Consider the following 19525-nt stretch of genomic DNA (forward strand, 5'->3'; position numbering starts at 1 on the left):
GTGACTGAACTGTTGTCATTTCTGTCCATAAGATGGCGCTAAGACTCCCGGCTGACACACCCTGTTAATATTTTTCCCCTACTTCCTTTTCACCTTTCAGTCTTTACCTGCCTCTTGCGGCGTCCAACAGGTTGGTCATTTTTTCCACTCTCAAGATTCTGTGAATGAATCTGTTGTGATGGTCAATGTGTAATGTAAGAAAAATTCCTGCAATATTTACTTTATTTAAGAGGTAGATCTGCTGCTTGGAGATACTTTCCCTATTTATTTGCTGTCTTTTTCCTTTTAAAGTGTGTTAAAGTCAAACACGGAAAGATTTCCTGGTATTTCTCCTTCTTTCAGCGTCGCATTTTCATATTAAATTCAAACCGACTTTGCTTTTAACCGTGGTGATTGTGCAGGCTCAGGTTAGAGTTCAGGCTTCCAGTTTTGGAGCAAAGGTCTGTTTAAGTTAAAGATTTACACGCTGCATCAGAGTGGGACGGTGCGTGACCGTGCATGGATACCACTCAGCAGAGTAAACTGTGCTTATGAATGGAAAACCTCATTCAGCTGCCATTTGTTATACACACACGTCTCGCCTGATTTTTTACACAACGGGGGTTTGGGTTTTTATACTTAAATGGCAATTTGCTGCTTCGAGTGTAAACAAAGCTTGCAGGAAAATTACTGAAATGTAAAAAATAATAATAGTAATTACAAGTTTTATTTTTATGCAAAAGCTGCCTGTTAAAAAGGTCTCCCAGTTGAAACATCATTAAGAAAAAAAATATATGGATTGGGTCAAAATGTTGTTTTTATTATCAAAAACAGAATTATAATTATAATGTTTCCAATTACTTCTTAGCAGCAGATCGTGTTCGTGGAATAATACAGTGGACTATATGGACTATAAGTCTGACATCAGTTAAGGCTGAGGCAGTTGGTTAGTTCAAGTAAGAAGGTTTTTTGACAATTTTTCAGAAATATCTGCAATAAACTCAGAATTGTAAGCACACAAAGTGTGGGGATTTGTTCCTTTTCTGTGGATTTCCACAATAATTCTCAAGAAACAGCAGGAACTGATTGATATTATTTAGCAGTAAACAAATAAAAACTGCAATGATTTGATTGATAACATAATATTTAAGAACATTTAGTGTTTAGTCTAGGACCCGGAGGGCCACATATAAAGCCATGGCGGGCTGGATCTGGCCCACGAGCCTTACGTTTGGTACATATGCTATAGGGCATCCTGCTGTCTTGGTACCATCGTGGGTTTGTTGACTCAAAGCGTTGACAGTTTCAGCATCATATTGACCCACTCAGGTCTAATGCAAATAGTGTGAGTGGGAGGAGACAGGGGTCAGAGGGTAAAACTGAGCGAAGAGGCTCGTTCTGGTGAGATGGGACTCAGTGAAAGACGAGCGCTCAACTTTGGAACTGAGAAGGATAAATTACACAAGTAAAAGCAGCAAATTAAAACGAGGACTGGAACTGCAGGATTGATGGTTTAATGAAAATGGGTAAGTTGATCAGTCGCTTAGAATACATTAGAAATAGCTTTTATATTGTCCAGAGGGGAAATTCAGCGTCAGATATGTATGTTCATACAAAAAGTTCCTCAAGTGATAAAAAATATTTAACACTGAGTAGGATGACTTCTTAAAATGTACATAATTTGCACATGTTTCCTTATTTGCAGGTGAACAAGAGATTTGACCAAATTCAGTCAACAGTAACATGTGTTAAAGTTTGAAATGCATCAGTTTGTTGTTTTACATGTTAATGATGCTGGGTTTTAGTCAGTGTTGGACCAGAAACCAGGTTTTCAACCTGATTACATACAGCACCTTGAAAAATTACTCCTAACCTAGAACACAGTCATTTTCACAAACTAGCTGCAAACTTTGTTTTATTCAGATTTCATAGAACAGACGAAAATGACACATTGTTTTCAAAACTTTTCTTAATAAAGCATCTGAAAAGCTTCTTCTGCACTGCTACCACTAAATTAACCTTAACTGTCTTAATTTAATCAGAGTTATTAAACTGTTGTTTGAAGGGCTTAGAGGTTTGTTAGGGAGTTTGGGGAACAAACAGTGTCGCCAAAAACACAACAGACAGTTAAAGGGAAAATAAGCAGAGAATCTTAAAGTTGGGATACAAATTATTAGATATCCTGAGCTTTAAGCATCTCATAGATCACTGATCTATCAGATTATCATCTGAAAATGGAGAGAGTTTGGTACAAATATAAAACTGCCATGGCACAGTGGTTCAACTAAGAGAGTAATCGGAGAAATAACTCTGGTAACTCTGGAGCAGCTGCAGAGTTGGTGGAAAAATCTGATCGAAAGCAAGTTATTTATAAAACGTCGTCCCTTTAAAATAGTCTTATAAAGGGACTATTAAAATACCCTTTAAAAGACTTTAAAAAGACTTTAAAGTCTTTAAAGACTTAAAAGACTTAAGTTGTACAATTAACCCAACAAAATTAAGAATTTAGCTTAAAAAACAAGTCTTGAACCGAAAACAAAAACTACTGGATAGGTGGTATTTAGGAGCAGCTCTCATAAAAACCAGACACCGACCTGTTTATTCAGCAGAACTAAGTGGTTTGATTCCAGGATGTAGAGTCAAAAGGTCATTCAGGTGTAGAGGCACAAGTCAATTTATAGACTTAAAAACAGACAATAAAACCGATTTTTGTAGAGAAGCCAATATGGGAGTAGTGTGGCTTCACTTGCATGAGTAACCATAAGTACTACACTACGCACATCTTATGGAAAATATAAACAACATATTTGCCTGTTTAGAGTACCTGTTATGCATTACCGTCTCTGTTCATAAAACATCATTAAAATGCACAGTAGCTTTGGGTTGTAATATGACAAATAGTGGAAAAGTTAAGTTGTGTGAACACTTCTAGACTCTTATCAGTCATGGTGTTTCAGGCCGGACTCGTGTTTTGTAACTCTGGTGTCTTTGACCCAAGCTGTGCTTTATTTATAACCAACCTTCCAAGAACAGGAATCGATGTGTGTGTTTTCAGGTGAGTGCACACATTTCCATGTGAGAGAGGAAGGGTCTGAGGGAGGAGGATCTCAGTGGGACCTGTGATGATGTGTGCAGCAGAGCGGCAGAACTGGGTCACAGGGAGGTGCAGGGAGGAAGCAAAAACAGGGAAAACTGACAGACTCTGAATCTGCAGGATGGAGGAGCTTTGGGGGTTCATATTATGCTGCAAAGCTCCTAGACAGCAGACGCCGTCCGGAGTTCTCCAGGCTGCCTGTCCATTAACCATAGAAGACTCTGAGGCAATGTCAGAAATAATGCAAATACAGTTCCTCTGTTTCCTTCTTGTTTTTATAAACGCAGCCTGCCTCCTTTCACCCTCTTTCCTGACCTTTTCACACCCTGTTGTGCTGTTTGCACTGACCTTGTCTGTCAGTTCTGCCCACTCATCCTCATGGTCCATATTCGGCTTTTACTACTGTAGAAAAAAAAAAACCCAGGCCCGACTGACTGTGACATCCTTCAAAATTGATTCAATTATTTGAGATCAATCCCTTCATCAAACTCCAGAAGGCTTCTGTTTGAAAAACCGGAGCTAATTTTTTCGGTTTAACCCTCTCCAGGCAGATGTTGCAGATTTGCAACAGCTCAGTGCTACTTAGCTAGTCTTTGCAAGTAATTTGAGCCTGAGAGGGTTAATTTCTCAACTCTTCACCAACAATAGCATGTCAAGTACCACTAACTGCTAACTGCTTCTATTTTTAATCTAACAATAACAAGAGGGGATCTCTAAAAACCAACTGTTTTTAGAGATCAAATTGTTTGCATTGACGAATGAAAAGCAGAGATAAGTAAACAAAAGACCAGCCATCGCCAGGTCAAACTCAAACTTCAAATCGATACTTTCTAGAATCATAGAGCTGTTTTCTTAGAAACAGATGTTACATGTTGATCGCCAGGCTGCAAGGCTGGTAGCAATTTTTCTCTTTGACAGATACCAGAGGTCCAGCTGGAAGAAAACTGAGTGTCAGACTTGTCTTTGTTGGGGGGACACAAAGAGACGTGAACACGAATGCAGATCTTATTGTGCATCTGCTGCAGCTGCAATAATAAAACCGTCGCTGTGATAAAGAACAGGGAGCTTTTATTAGTCACATAGAGAAGCAGCTTTTACCCTTTCAGTCTCTGTAAAGCACACTTTGGTGCTTTTAAGCTGTTCCAAAGTTCCTGTTGCAACATAAGATGTGCCCCAAATGAAGTGGGTCTCTTCTGTTGAAGCAGTTCAAACCAAAAGTACCAGATTTGCATTTATTAGTTCATTTCGTTAAGCATTAGGTGCATTAAGTAGACATGTGCGAGAGCTGTTGGATTACCAGGAGCCTTAGCAGTGATGTGTTTTGCAAAGTTTGATGTGTTTTATTGAGATTTTGTGTGATGGAGTAACACAAGTTAGTGTGTAATCACAAAGTGGAAAGAAAAGGTTGCATGTTCCCTTCTGATGTCTCTGCAATAAAAAATCTGAAAAGTGTGGCTCACATCCTCCTGCTCAGGTCCATACTTTAGAAACATCATTTGCTTTGATTAAAGCTGTGAGTCTTTAGGAATTTGTTTTGAAGTTAGCTTTTTTTTTCAGATGAGACAGAGAGCATCTAAACATCAATTGAGAAAATCTTGGAGCCTGAGCTGGATGAATGTCTGGACTTTAACTAGACCATTCTAACACATTGATATGCTTTGGTAGCTTTGACTGCTGGATTTAAACTGGGATTAAATTACTTCATTCAGGAACACCAGCTACACTTTATGTATTTTACAAATACAAGTACCAGACACGTTTCCATTTTGATCAGCAAATTAATGTGGAAAAAACTTTTCTAGTATTTTCTGATGTGTTTGTAGCGAAGCAAAATGTGATAGTTTATGGGGTGCAAATACTTTTACAGTCCGCTGTATGTGAAGCTTTGTGACTGAGTTAATCTGTGACTTTCTCCATTTTATCACTTTATTTCTAATAGATAAAAATTTAGTTTTCCTCTTAAACATTCAGAACATCACTCTGACAACAACAAAAACAACAGAGACTCAACCACGTTGTTTTCTTGCGTTCTGCTCCACTGAAGATGGAAACTTTATTTTACAACAAATATCTTGTCTCCTGGAAAACCTTCTGCTTTGAACGACTTACCTCATTTATTACCTTTGTACTCTCAGTTTTCAGACGGCCTTTAAGAATATCTGCAGAGCAGTCGCTTGTTGTTCATATTATCAGCTGCTAAACACAGATGAATGTCAGCATGTAATCCTGTGTGACCCCTGCAGGTGGTTGTTAATGTCAGGCCAGCGTCTCCATGAAAATTAGAAATCGATCATTCTTCGTTATCACTGATCCAGATATCACTTTGCACCCTTCCTTCATTTTCACAGCTGGAGTTCGGAGCCACGTTTCCACAATTAGCTTCTCCCCTGTGACGGCGCTCTCCCTGTCCCCTCAGCTCTCATCAGGCGCTACTCGGATGTGATGACAATGCCGGACTCTTTCATTCAGCGCCAGCAGCTGGACGCCAGCATGGCTGACACCTTCTTGGAGCATCTCTGCCTGTTGGACATCGACCAAGAGCCGATCACAGCCCGCAACACCAGCATAATCTGCACCATTGGTGGGTGTCACAACCGGCCCAGACGGCGGGTTTGGGCTCTTAGGTTTGTTTTCCTGCAGCTGTCACGGCCGGCTTCCTGTCACTACAGACATGTCCAGCTGTCAGTGCGCTGGCAGAGTTTGTTGGTCAGGAGTTGCAGCAATAAGTCACCAGGAAATGGGAAGAATAGTTTGACGAAAAAGTTATTCTGGGTTTTTTCTTGTTAGTTTTTTTTTTAACTCCTTCTCAGTAAGAAGAATAAATAGATGGAGCTGATTATTATCTTCCTTCATTTTCTTATTTTACAGACAACAAATTTGCTCTATATTCAATTTAATATTATTTTGCTTTGTAGTTCAACATTTTGAGTTTGCTCCAACAAAACATTTGTATTATTTTAAACAGTAAAGACTGGGTGTTGCACAGATTTATGCTCTTCATGGGAAACTTCCAGACTTGGCTGAAGGTTTTTGATAAACGCGTGTCTTAAAAACAGACACAATATCCACTGCCACTCACTTCTTCACATAATTTTTTTTTCTCTGAGTATTCGCTTGACACATTAGGAAACGCCATTCACTTATAAAATCTTTCTGTTTGCTCTGTTAGAAACTTTTTGCAAGGCGCAATACATAATTTTTACCAATAGCAACCTCAAGTCTAGCTAGTGTCAAATGTTTTTATTCATGGGAATGAAAGTCTTAATATTGAGCTTGTGATGACTTATTAGATTTTTCAGGGAGGAATTAATTAGCAGGACACACTTACTCATTTACTGAAACGTTTCTGACCTCTTTGAGTTGGCCACCAGTTTTTTGGTCTCATTTTGCGGAGTTCATACCAGAAACTCAATGTTGGCCTTCTTCATTCAGTCCAAAACTGGTTTTGATTTATATTTACAAGAAACAAGCTCATAAATAAACAGCAACAACTTGAATTTGACAACCAGATTCCCTCTGGTTGTCAAAGTGCTGGATCTGTGATGAGAAATCAATACATTTTATTGTTTATTGTTACAAATCCAACCAGATATATGTCAGGGTCTTATTGATAGCTACAATGACCTGACAAGGTTTATTTATAAAGAACATTTGACAAAAATACTACTGGTGCTCCACATATTTGGACCTGCATGTATAGTTTTGCTCATTGAAACTGAATGTTGGAAGTAAACAACGGTTATATATAACATCATATCAGTTTAAACATCCCCAGAGACAGACTTTTACTAACATGCACTCTCTGTGACATTAATTAAAAATTATTCTGGGGCAGAAATCCCTGCACGTGCTCAGAACCACTAAACATGATTAACTCCGTCCAATAATTTATGGGAAGATTAGGCTCTACCAGTCTAAACTCTCTGCAAATCTAATTCTTAAATATGGTATTGAAAATAATTTAGCAACTGAGAGTGGAGATTTTTTTCCTCCGGTCTGTTGAATTGACCCCTAAAAGGATTTGGGATAGTTATGGACAGAAAAGCAGATATGCTGCAGACGGAACAGAAAGCACATAAACCCAGTCGGGTTCAGTGGTGGAAATGACATATGGGTGAATGCACATCTGTGAAAGGAGCATTAGTATTGAATTATAAAGACAGGCTGTGGAGCAACATATGTTTCCAATAAATCAGCCCAGAAAAGAGATCTAAGTTTGCAGCTTTAATCAGTTTGGAGAGTTTTATAGGCAAATAACCTGGACAATTATTCTACTAACCAGTGAAGAATTGGAGAGAGAAGTTGAATGAAGGCGAGGAATGAATGATGAGAATAATAGGGAGGAATATTGCACCGATTTCATGCTGAAAGACTGTAATTAAATTAATTTGATTGATCTGGGCATTGTGTAACTGAATAAGACTTGGGCTTGTTTTTTTTTTATAGTTATGTGAGGAACTGGTGTGCTACAATGGGCTTGCATCAACCCCTTGTCTCCCTTCACTTTATATCAGTAAGAAATCCAGAGGTTATTTAAGCAACAGTGAATGGAAGCAGCTGAAAGTCTCATTGATAATACCTACCAACATTTCTCTGAGAAAACCACAGAACCACTCAAACTCCTAGATCTGTCTGAAGTAATGCTATAAAAACTTCTCTGAAAACAAAGAGTGACAGAGTCAGGGTCAGAGGTCAGATGTAAATGTGTAGACCTGAAAATGTGTTAGGAACATAATAATGTTTAATTAATAGGCATATTGACCTTATTGGACAAGGATTTATTTTATTTAGTGTTTGGTTATTTGGTCTATTTAATTACTTTTTATTTTGTAGATTTCCGTCGTAGTAATGTCTCTTTAAGAGCGACGCATTGCATGATGGGAGTAGAAAGTTCATGACCCGTGATTGTGTGCAGCAAAGAGAGAACTAAAATTGTGGATTTTGTTTAATAAAGTTGCACAAAAGCAAAAATCTACATATGTTTTTAAGTTCTTTTTAAGGGAGCAACATAAACAATGAAAAACACAAGCATGGCGGACATTGTTCATGGATCATAATTTTCTTTATATTGTAAAAAAAACTGTTGCCAGTGTTTAGCTACTCATTAATTATTATTTTTTTGTTGCCAAAATCTTTAATGTCAAGAAAATAATTAGTTTTCTGTTTAAAACAGGCAGTATTGCTAATGCTGGTTTCTTTTTAGACGAGTCTGATTTTAAATATCCTTCAATCTGCTTCAAAAGAAACTGGAAAGACCAGTTGGGATTTATTGATATTTTATGCTGCTAAGATTTTTAGGTGACTTAATCTTCAAGCATCATATCTGTCATTCCCACTGAATTGAGTTAGACTGAAGTTTCATACTGAAACTCTTCTCGTTTCATTTCGTTTTGAAAATTGAGGAATGGATAAACGAGGGATTAAATCACACGAGAAAGTGTCCAGTCATAAGAACCTTGGCCTCTTGAACCTTCCTGGATCCCAGCCTTGTTAAGAGACCAACAGTTTGAAGTTTTACTTTAAGCATGAACAGACTTACTGCAGCTGAAGAAACAACGCAGACAGTTATTCACACCCACAGCTAATTTAGTGTTCTCATTTGCTGTGATCCGGTTATGTTTGGCCTGTGGGAGGAAAACTGAGCAGCCAGAGAAAAACAATGAAAGCACTTAGCAAAACCTGCAAGCTCCAACCAAAAGTAAATGTTAGGATCAAACCTTGCTAACATAAAGCCAATGGAAAATGGAGGAGAAAATCCAATAAGAAAGTAAATCGTTTTGGTTCCTTTGAAAATGTTGCAACATGAAGAGGAAACACAACACTCTAACGAGGAAGTACATAAACCTTTTAAATGTTACAGTAGCTGTGTTTTAATAAATGTTTTTGAGCGGTTTAGAAAAGACTGATGGAACTGGCAAAATCAAAATTATTTTGTGAATTTTGCAAAAAGGTTTTTGCGCTCGCTTCAGACGGTTTTTGCCTTTCTGAAAGTGTAAATATGCTAAACAAGAACAAACCAATTGGTGTGTAGAATAATCCGGAAAGGAGAGGATGAAGACTGAGATTACAAATTCAGAGATGAGTGGAAACAGGTGAAGTACTTGATCAATGCAGAACAGCTGCAAAGAGGCAGGTATGAGACTCTGCTTCACCACACCTGAGTCTAATAATCAGGTCTTTAGCAGAACTTATCTGAAAAACTTGATATAAAATAAATGTAATCTATTGAAGATATAAGATGAAAACTGATTCATTTGATTGGTGGTCAGTTTACTGCTTTAATTATGATCTGTGTTGTTTCTCAGGCCCAGCATCTCGATCCGTCCCGAAGCTCCAGGAGATGGTCAAGGCAGGGATGAACATCGCTCGTCTAAATTTCTCTCATGGATCTCATGAAGTGCGCGAATCGCAGTGATTAATGCTTTCCTCTGCTCCTCATTTCACAATCCAACAGCTTGCACACTACGGCCACGCTGTTGGATTTCCACTCGGTCATAAATTACTCTCGTCCTCTGCCTTTTAGTATCACAGCGAGACCATTAAAAACATCAGGGAGGCAGTGGAGACCATGACATCTGACCCTTTGTATTATCGAGCGGTGGCCATTGCTTTGGACACGAAGGGCCCAGAGATCCGCTCGGGTCTGGTGAAAGGGGTGAGTGTGGTTTGCTCGTCTATCAAACAGAAAATCTCTTCTCACTGGTGCCGGTTTGTTTCAGGTTGTTATTTCTGTTGGAAAAACAACAGCTGTGGGCGTAAGCTTCTTAGCATTTTCATCATCATTGTACTGTGTTGTTTTTTTTGTGATTCTGCTGCCTTCAGCCTACTGTTCAGAGCAAATACCTCCAAGGTGTTGGCAGACTCCTCATGCGTTGATTAGCTGACAAAACGCACTGTGTGAAAAGTGATCCCCCTTCGTGTGTCTCGTAAATCAGTTTTAACAGTTTGTCTGGAAGATTAAATTGCTCCTAAACCTCCTGCTCTTCTGCTTTTTGTCTTTTTATTTTCTTTGTGCTTCATGTTGACATCTTATCTACAGGGCTTGATAAGCTATTCTGAGACTTATTCTGTCTGCACACCCAACTTCAATGTATCTCATTGAGATTTTATTTATTAGATCAACACAAAGTAGCACAAAATTGTGAACGAAAAGATATTTATGCAGATTAAAATCTGAACAATAGTGTGCATTTATATGTATATAAATTTTTTTTTTTGCAAATGAAAATTTGCCAAGAGCAAAGGGAGCATTAGCAAGCTTGATTCGAAAATTAACAAACCATAAACCAGTTTGTTAATTTTGTTGCAGTCGTAGAGTTTCTTCGTGAATCTAGTATGTTGAAGGTTCGAACCTCTATTTCATCTGTTTCAGTCACTTTGCTGTTGTTTTCTTGTGTCAGACTTTATGAAGTACTATACAAGTGCAGCCAGATAACTAGTACAGTAGTATTAAGTATTGATATTTGCAGAAGATGTAGTTTGATGCTGCTGCTTACTGTGCCTGATAGTTTTTCACTCGCTGTCACTTATTTAAAAAAGCAGAATAACGTGACTGTTCTATTACTGTGAGTGTTATTTGTGCTCCTAATGTTTGGTGATTAAACATCAGTGCCTCTCCATCTACTTGCATTATGTTGTGAACAAGTTTTGTCAAAGCCCTGCAGCTCTGAAGTCAATCATTCTCAGGTTGTGATCCTGACAGGGTGCAGACTCGATAAAAAAAAAGGCGTCGGCTCGATTTAAATGCAGGAAAAAGCTGCTGGATGTGAGACAAATAATTCCAAGTGACACCATATGGACACTAAAATAAATATTTATCTTGAAGAGAACTGGAGCTTCCTTCTGGAATGTGTCTATTTGTGATTTATTTTGTGGATATTTTGAAGCTATTTCATGTCAACACCTCCCATCTACAAGTTTTGCTTCCAGTTTCTATAAATGTTTTTCCAGACTGTCAGTCCCTGTCAGGTTTTGTGTGTGTGTGTGTATTTGTTTTCATGTCTGTGTTTTTGTGCAGAAAGTGGAAGAAGAGGTGGAGCTGGTGAAGGGCAGCCATGTGCGAGTCGTGACTGCAGAGAGTGACAAAGACAAGACAGACGGGAAGATAATCTGGGTGGACTATCCCAACTTGCCTAAAGTCCTGGAGAAGGGAAAAAGGATTTACATCGATGACGGCTTGCTTGCACTCAAAGTATTAGAAATAGGTAACATGCATATTAACATCCCCACTTTTCATTGGTTAAACAATCTAAACACAAGTAGAAAATCAAGACCAGCAAGCTATAGAAGTGTTCATACACTTATAAATATCTGCTATTGTTATTATAAGACTGGGATTTTAGATTTTAGGGGAAAAGTATTGAACATTTTGACTGATATTTATTACAAAAGCCTTTGTTGGTAATGACAGCTTTAAGACTCCCCATGCATGGAGAAACTAGCTGCATGTATTGTTCAGCACCCAGAGATTTAAATCTTGAAGGTTTGCAGGAATGTGATTGTCACCCTCTATAATCATGCCGGTCTTGTTCTTGCAGGTTCGGACTGGGTGGACACGGTGGTGGAGGCCGGCGGCGTCCTCTGCAGCCGTAAAGGCGTCAACCTGCCCGGCTGCGATCTGATCGGCCTGCAGGCGGTCAGCGCGCAGGATGAGGCCGACCTGAAGTTCGGGGTGTCTCATGGCGTTGACATGGTGTTCGCCAGCTTCATCCGTTCAGCCCAGGATGTGAAGGAAGTGCGTCGGGCTCTGGGGCCTCACGGTCGACACATCAAAGTCATCAGCAAGGTGGAAAGCAGACAGGGAGTTAAGAAGTAAGTTGGTAGGAAAGTAAAACCATTTGGGCAACGGAATCTGCAGGCAGCTTGTCTAATAATTAGACTGTGACAGGACTCATAAATCTGTAATAGATGGTGGTCTGCCCCCTCCATCAGGCTGGAAGCGAGGATCATTTGTCAGCTGTGAGTTTGACGTGTTTGATAAGTGAGCGTGTGGTTGTCTGTGTAAGTTATTGCTGCCATTAAAAATATCAGACACAGTTTATGTCACACCTCGGCTGCCTGCGTTACTTATCTGATGCTCTGCTGCACCTGGCAGCTGACGATGTCAACCTAGAGCTTAACTTGTATTCAATGCCTTTTATTGCTCAGAGATTCGCGCATATTTGGTACATGTTCTAATTAACCAACTGTTGCTCATTCCTCTGGACTGGAGTATTTTAAAGCTACAGAGTGTTTATGTTAAAACACGCTTTTGCTGTAAAATATTTTAACTTTTTATGATGCTTTTGAATGTATTTTTATATTTTCTGTCTGAGCATTTTGCTTTGCTGCTGTTCCACAGAAAAGTCCACATTGTGGGACAATAAAGGATATTTGTAAATATATAAACAGCTCCAGATTTTTCTTGCATTAAAGCTCATGTATAATTCATTTTAATTTAATGCAATTAAATTAGAAAACAGTTTCTTTTATTTTATTGCAACTTGTGTTATCCATACTTTCAAGTATGTCTTAATTTACTGCAAAAATATTTTTCATTTTATTCATATTTTAAGATATTTCTTTTTTTTGTTTTGTTTTCAATTGTGTGATGTCAAGAAAGAATTTTATTTATAAAACAGTTCTTTTTAAATGATTTATGGTTGCTTATTGTAAGAATTTGTGTATTTAAGTTATTTTTTTAATTAAATATAAATTATATTTTCCTTATATTTAAAAAAAAGTCAAATTCTATTACAGATGAAATTATTTTGAATTTTATTACATTTTGTTCAAATGTTGTTAATTATTAACATTGTGTGTTTTCTCATGTAAATGATAAGTTTTTGTTTTATTTTCAAATATTTGACATCATAAACAAATTTTACGTAACTCAAATGCTTTAAAATATACTTTATTTCTTCCAGTTGAAGCATTTCACCTCCTGACCCGTTTTATTTCCATGTCAGCTTTGAGGAGATCCTGGCGGAGAGCGATGGTGTGATGGTTGCCAGGGGTGACTTGGGAATCGAGATTCCTGCTGAGAAAGTCTTCGTCGCCCAGAAGATGATGATCGGGCGCTGCAACTCTGCTGGAAAGCCCGTCATTTGTGCCACACAGGTCAGAGCGCAACCGTAGCCACATGAAAGGATGCAGAAGTGATCAAATGTCGACTCGTCACGGCAGCTTTAGCTTGTCCAACATCAGACAAGTCAGTGGAAACCTGCATTAAAGATGCTGATTAACCTTCTACCGTCAGCATAATGCACCAATAAGCAATTTCTCTCTCGTGCCCGTCTCATCTTTCTCACACAAACCCAGCCAGAGACACACATGCTTCCACGCTCCTGCAGCCATGTTGAGTCACAGTGCTGCATCTTGTTTATGCTCCCACTCTTGACTCGCAGTGACAGCGTTACAGCGGGTTTGCTACTCGAGACCTAAGCTCACAAACTGCACTCACACACCTGCACACTAATCAGCGTTATCTGGAGCTCCCTAACTGCTGCAGGAAGTATGGTCTCTGTTAGGCGACGCTGCAAGCTACCTCATTTTCCACCCGCCTGCACCTCGTGCTGTTTCGTGCCCGGTTCACTACTAATGATCTCTGAAATTTATACTTGATTGCCTCTGCTTGAATGATCTCTTATTTCCCTTTCATTGTTGTGCAATCTATTTACAAAACCCCCTACTTCCTTTCTTGGGTGTTTTACTGCATTATCTGTTTCATCAGTCTTTCATTCTGTGGTTAAGACTCTTTAAAGGTGAGAAAAGGTGTGCTTCATGTGTTTTTAGATGTTGGAAAGCATGGTTTCTCACGCACGGCCGACCCGAGCGGAGAGCAGTGACGTGGCCAACGCCGTGCTAGATGGAGCCGACTGTGTGATGTTATCTGGGGAGACCGCCAAGGGACATTTTCCTCTAGAGGCCGTAGCAATGATGCACTCAGTGAGTCTCACAATGTGCAAGTATGACCCGTTTTGCTGCATTTTCATTAGAAACACTCATTTCTTCTGTTTGCTGTTCACATTTGCTCGATGTTAGATCTGCAGAGAAGCAGAGGCCGCCATCTACCACCACCAGCTGTTTGAGGAGCTGCGTCGGCTTACCCCTCTGTCCTCTGACCCCACAGAAGTCACTGCAATTGGAGCTGTGGAGTCGTCCTTCAAATGCTGTGCAGGGGCTATTATAGTCCTCACCACCAGCGGCAGGTAAGCCATCGCCCCACTGGCATAAAAGTTCATGTTTACTTTACATCTCTGTAAATATCTGTTCACTTTTTGTTCAATCTCTGTTAGGCAGAAACAAATTGTGATCACAATCCTATCCTATATGCCAAAGTTCAGATCACTAATATGACACAACTCTTAGATTTGTGACCAAATCTATGTACACAGATAAAATACTGAAGGCGGTAGCCTCTCAGTGTCACAATTTGCTGGATTTCCTTGGACTTTTGGGTGATTTCTGCACCTCTAAGGCTTTAAGATGACCTATTATGCTTCCTTGAATAGGTTAGGACTATACAAAACAATATTTGTTATATTTTTTGTACAAAGCCATTCTTAGATAATGGGATTTCAGTCTGGTCAGTTCTGCTATCAGGGCCTCTTGTAATTTTACATCCAAATAAGCTGCTGCCCCTCCAGCAGCAGCTTATTTCATTACAGCAGTAAAACCGGCTGAACAAATGTGCTGGAACTCCTCTTGGGTTTCTTGGTGACGGGCTGGGCTTTGCTGGAGTTGCTAGGTAACGGCGCAATGCCTGCTGATTTGCTACATTTGGGATGTTTTTGAAACGGACAAAAATCCGTTTCAAAAATCTAAAACCATCAACCTACTGTAAGGAAAGTACCGGCTTTTATTTATTTATCTATTTATTCATTTATTTTAAAGCTCTTGGACTGTTTTAAGAAGCAGTTGAGACCCAAATGAAAATACAAAAACATGGAAAATGGGACTTTTTTTTTGTTTTTTTTGCCAGAATTCCCTTAATTGTCATAATTTTATGCGCACTGTGCTCAGCATATAAACTTAAGTGAATATGTTTCATTTCTGCCAGTAAAAATTACTCAACAAATGAATCTGAGTAATTTTCACTGCAAATTAATGACTCAGCTTTTCTAAAGTGACAGCTGCTAGTCGTTTCTTTTCATGTCATGGTTGCTGGGTGCCTCAGATGGGCAAAGCAAGGACAGTGACAGATTGAAGACAAATATCTCACTCCATGATGGCAAGGAAAACAATTCAAATCAGCGTCTGGTAATCAGAGGCAGACATTTGAAGGGAAAATAAACTTTTATTGCAGTTGTAAATTAAAGCAAAGCTGCAATTGCAGCTTATCCAAAGGACAGATACACACGAAGAAACACAAAATCCCCCAAATTCACTATTTTCACACTTCTAACATGTCCAGGATCAACTAATTTAGGAGCATGAGTACAGAAACTAGCGAACCTTTGCTTCCAGCATTAATGCTATCAGATGAAAAACTCATCTGATAATTGAGAGCAGACTGTTGTTCCTCTCTTATATTAGACAAATGGAAACCATGAGATTTAGAAGAGACACAGTGAAGATGATCTGTGCTTAACAAGCTAAAATCAACCTTTGATATATTTAATTATATGTTCTGTCCTTCTCTCCACCTTTTCCTCCAGGTCGGCACACCTCCTGTCCAGATACCGGCCTCGCTGTCCGATCATCGCCGTCACCAGAAGCCCTCAGGTAAACTCTGATAAGCTCAGAGATAAACAGTTGTCTATTTGTCGCGGTTTAAATTACAGCTTAATTGTTGTTGAGTCATCCATCTTTTGAAAAAAAGGAAGAAAAAAAAAGCTGAACAATGTGCCGTGCAGTTATTATTTACTCTCACTGTGTGATGTTGTTAATATTGACAGTGTGGACACATCAGAGTGAACATAAAAGAAGCTATCTGCAGACAAAACCTGGAATCCTATTAAAAACATTTAATCTTCTTTAATTACGAGCTCAAAGATGATAAACAGAAAATGAAACTGACAACAAAAACAAGAATACGCTGAGGAGTTAAAATCACGGAGATGAAGCTCTTCACATGAGCAAAAATATATAATTTATGATTGTATTCACCAAACTCTGGCTTCTTTCTCTAGTTTCATTGATTTGCTTTGTTGTGTTGTGTTTAAGCTGACACCTTCAAGTGCTAAATGATTTCAAAGTAATGCTGATCTTAATGCTGAGTTTTTAACAGGATACACTTTTCTGAGATTTATTTAATTTCAATTTAAAGTCAAAGGCCAATGCAGAGAAATTCTTATTGGAAGAAAAACCATGCATAGTTTTGAAAACATTTATTTAAAAGTAAAATACAAAATGTGGGGGAGAATTTAACACCACATAGACTTAAATAGTCATTTGACATGGTAGTGGTGGTGTCATGCTGTGGGGATGATTTTCTTTAGAAATGGAGATAAATACAGAAAAATTAGATAGAAAACTCTCCAGAGGACGAGTGTCAAACTTGAGGCCTGCTGTGCCAGATATTTTTAATATCTGGCACAGCATGAATATTAAAAATAGAACTTTAAGTTGTTTACTTAAACATTATTTTATCAGTCAAATAAAATCAGTTTTTATGTGTATGGTGCCATTTTACTTCCGCATTAAAGACTGTTACATTTTTAGAATTACTCGTCAAATGCAGACAGTTATAATTTTTTAACAATTTATTATTAGGTAATTTTATCAACTCCTCGAGGCTGCAAAAGTCTAGAAGGTTTCAACTTTAAACAGAACAACTCAACCAAAGGTGCCATGTAATAAAGGGGAATGCCACATTTTTCAAGGTTTTATTTCCAAATAATAATTGCACTGTTGAAAAAAAAATGGTAACAATTTATGTGAAGGGGTGAATATAAGACTGACATCATAAACATGACACAAGAGTCATGAACATGAAGGAGTCTTCATAGATGTTTACGACTGTTGTAACTATATTTCAGCAAATAATGACACTTTCTTTAGTGCACCAAAAGTTAATTGTCAACTTTGCATTATTCAGTGAATAATGAGACATTTAGTGTAAAATCACAATAAAATGTACATGAAAAGTCAATTGAAAATGTCAACTTTGCACTAAAAGTGTTTATGTCTGTCTCATGTCAGTCTTATGCACACCGTCAAATAAAGTGTTACCAAAAAAAACGATTGATCCCTTTTCAGTTTAAAATTATGGGTCGCTTTATGTTGGTCTGTCTCCTCCTCCTCCTGCTACACTGTTATTAAAAAATAACAGTGTAATAAAAAAGCTTTTTGTTTGGGAAGGACTGTAGGAGTGTGAACAAATCCAAACACTGGAAGGGCAACGATTTTAAACTAGAACAAAAATGGCTGACTGCATCTCCCTCAGGTGGCGCGTCAGTCCCAGCTGCTGAGAGGCGTATTTCCTGCTCTTTTCCACCCTCTTCCTGCTCCCGTCTGGGCCGATGATGTTGACAACAGGGTCAACTTTGGCATGGAAATAGGTCAGTGTGCATGTCTGACGTTTGCTCCCATCACCTTCCTCTTGAATTTAAATCATTTTCACTCACGTTTCTCTGCAGGGAAAGCAAGAGGATTCTTCAAGTCAGGAGACATGGTGATTGTGGTGACGGGCTGGATCCCAGGATCCGGTCACACCAACATCATGAGGGCAGTGAGCGCCTAGCAGCTGCGCCTCCTTACCAGATCCCAAATCTGACCCCCAGTCTGTGCTGGGAAGGCTTTATGGTGAATGTAATTGGTGAATGTGGTTTTCACTACAGCACTGTCACAGTTTGAGGTATTATGAGGAAACATGCACTGGCGAAGCTGGTCTCACGTATGATGAATGACTCCTTCAAATAAAACTTGAAGCTTGAACTGCGGCTGTCCTCTCATTGTTGTCAGGAAGCAAACTGAAGCTAACTTTAGCTTCTTTATGCATTAAAATCAGATTTTATCTGCATGTCTGTCCAATTAACACGTTGCTACTATTAGTACAGGTTGAAGGTAAGGCTTCTCACATTTCTGAACATATTTGTCTTCAAACATTTTTTTTTTAGCAAATATAAGCTTCTGTGTGTGATATATTTAAAACGTTTTGGGAATTTCCTTTGTATCCACAGAAATGATCTTCCTCTCCACTAATGATCTGGTTTGTGTCATCGTTTCTTTTCTTCTAGAGATATCCTCCTTTTCCTCCTCATTCTCCTCATCTTCTTCTTCCTCCTCCTCTATTAGTGTGTTTGCATATCTAACATTCCACGAATCGTCCTCTGCAGTTTATTTCATCCTCCATCTTCAAACACATGACCTCTCTCCTTCCTCTGTGATCCATATTCTTTCTTGCAAATGTTCTTCAATCCTTAAAGGCTTTTTAGATTTACCTCTTCTAAAAATACAATCTGCAAACGTCTATGCAAAACAAAACTTAAAAGAATAAAGAAATATACAAAAACATACAAGGTTCAAAACACGACCATAACACAAAAAACAAGGAGAGAAACTCAGGAATCAGGAAAATGAGTCTGTACAAAATTAGCATTAAAATAACTCAAAACTAAAGAGTAAAAACAAAACTCAAGCACTTCAAAACGATAAAAAATGAATGCAAAACTACAAATTTATAGTAACTTGGTAAAAGTAAAAGCTTTAATAACTCAAATATGCAAAATATGCAACAAAAAAAAAGAAGTTCTTACTGATAGACCCGTTATTGTAGTCATAACTTGTAAATTGAAAAAATGAGGGAAATATCAAATTATTGCATTCGTCCATCATCTACATCCTGTCATCCTTGCATAGTTATAGGGAAAGTTTGGGGTTATAAGTAAGCAATTCAGCTGCTGCATGTCTCCAGTAATCAGTGAATACAGATCATCGTCCTAAAATAATATATTGTCTGGACATTTTTATAGTTATTGCTAATGTTGTGCATGAATTTTGCAACAATCTAGATTAGGTTAACATATTTCCCTACTGAATGTGAATTAAACATCATCTTTTCTCTTTTTCTGTTCACTGTCAGGGTTTGCAGTTCAGATATCAATGTTCTTTTGACTATCTGGATTAATAAGTCTGAATTTGATCAGATTTAATTTTAATATTCCTCTAAAAGTTCTCAGGTTTTAATTTTATCTTTAAAATGCAATTAAAAAAAAAAACTATTGAACAGTTGAAATCAGATTTTCATGAACCTTTGATTTTTTTCCAAACCTGCTTCAGGTACATCTGTTCTGTCAGGAGGAATGTCAAGATTTCAGCAAACTATAATGAAAAGTTTCTGGAAGGAAACTCAAAATGTCTTTCCAAGGTTGCAAACTTTAGAAGATATGGGACTCGTTTTATGAATTTGTAAAGAAAAAACAAAAAAGAAAGTCAAAAAGCTATCATTATTTTGGCATTTAGCAATAATAAATCATTTTAGGATACGGTTCTGATGTGATTGAATGTCTGACAGACGGTGGATTTGCG

At 38.2% G+C, this 19525-nt stretch overlaps 1 protein-coding gene across 4 annotated transcripts; it reads left to right on the forward strand.

The window, feature by feature from the left end:
• Positions 1-64: 64 nt before the first annotated feature.
• On the forward strand, positions 65-17932 carry pklr (pyruvate kinase L/R). Of its 4 annotated transcripts, none has more exons than XM_055047497.1 (12): positions 65-130; positions 5422-5654; positions 9379-9470; positions 9597-9728; positions 11091-11277; positions 11611-11884; positions 13021-13171; positions 13847-13999; positions 14096-14262; positions 15712-15778; positions 17442-17556; positions 17635-17932. In XM_055047497.1, exons 2-12 carry the CDS (start codon positions 5516-5518, stop codon positions 17736-17738), a joined length of 1581 nt encoding a protein of 526 aa, XP_054903472.1. In that variant the 5' UTR covers positions 65-130; positions 5422-5515; the 3' UTR covers positions 17739-17932. The 4 variants fall into 4 exon arrangements, with proteins under 4 accessions (XP_054903472.1, XP_054903473.1, XP_054903470.1 ...); XM_055047498.1 differs by having other exon boundaries at positions 69-130; positions 5490-5654; XM_055047495.1 differs by lacking the exon at positions 65-130 and adding an exon at positions 1372-1505 and having other exon boundaries at positions 5490-5654.
• Positions 17933-19525: the final 1593 nt, after the last annotated feature.

This window comes from Poeciliopsis prolifica, unplaced genomic scaffold (genome assembly GCF_027474105.1).
Source record: "Poeciliopsis prolifica strain line A6 unplaced genomic scaffold, Auburn_PproV2 SCAFFOLD026, whole genome shotgun sequence".
Lineage (NCBI taxonomy): Eukaryota > Metazoa > Chordata > Actinopteri > Cyprinodontiformes > Poeciliidae > Poeciliopsis > Poeciliopsis prolifica.

What these genes read in the sequence shown, in the direction of transcription:
- pklr (XM_055047495.1), top strand. An exon ending in TCTCTCATGGATCTCATGAA is followed by an intron (nt 9,471 to 9,596) that starts GTGCGCGAATCG and finishes TCTGCCTTTTAG; the next exon opens with TATCACAGCGAGACCATTAA. An exon ending in CAACTTTGGCATGGAAATAG is followed by an intron (nt 17,557 to 17,634) that starts GTCAGTGTGCAT and finishes GTTTCTCTGCAG; the next exon opens with GGAAAGCAAGAGGATTCTTC.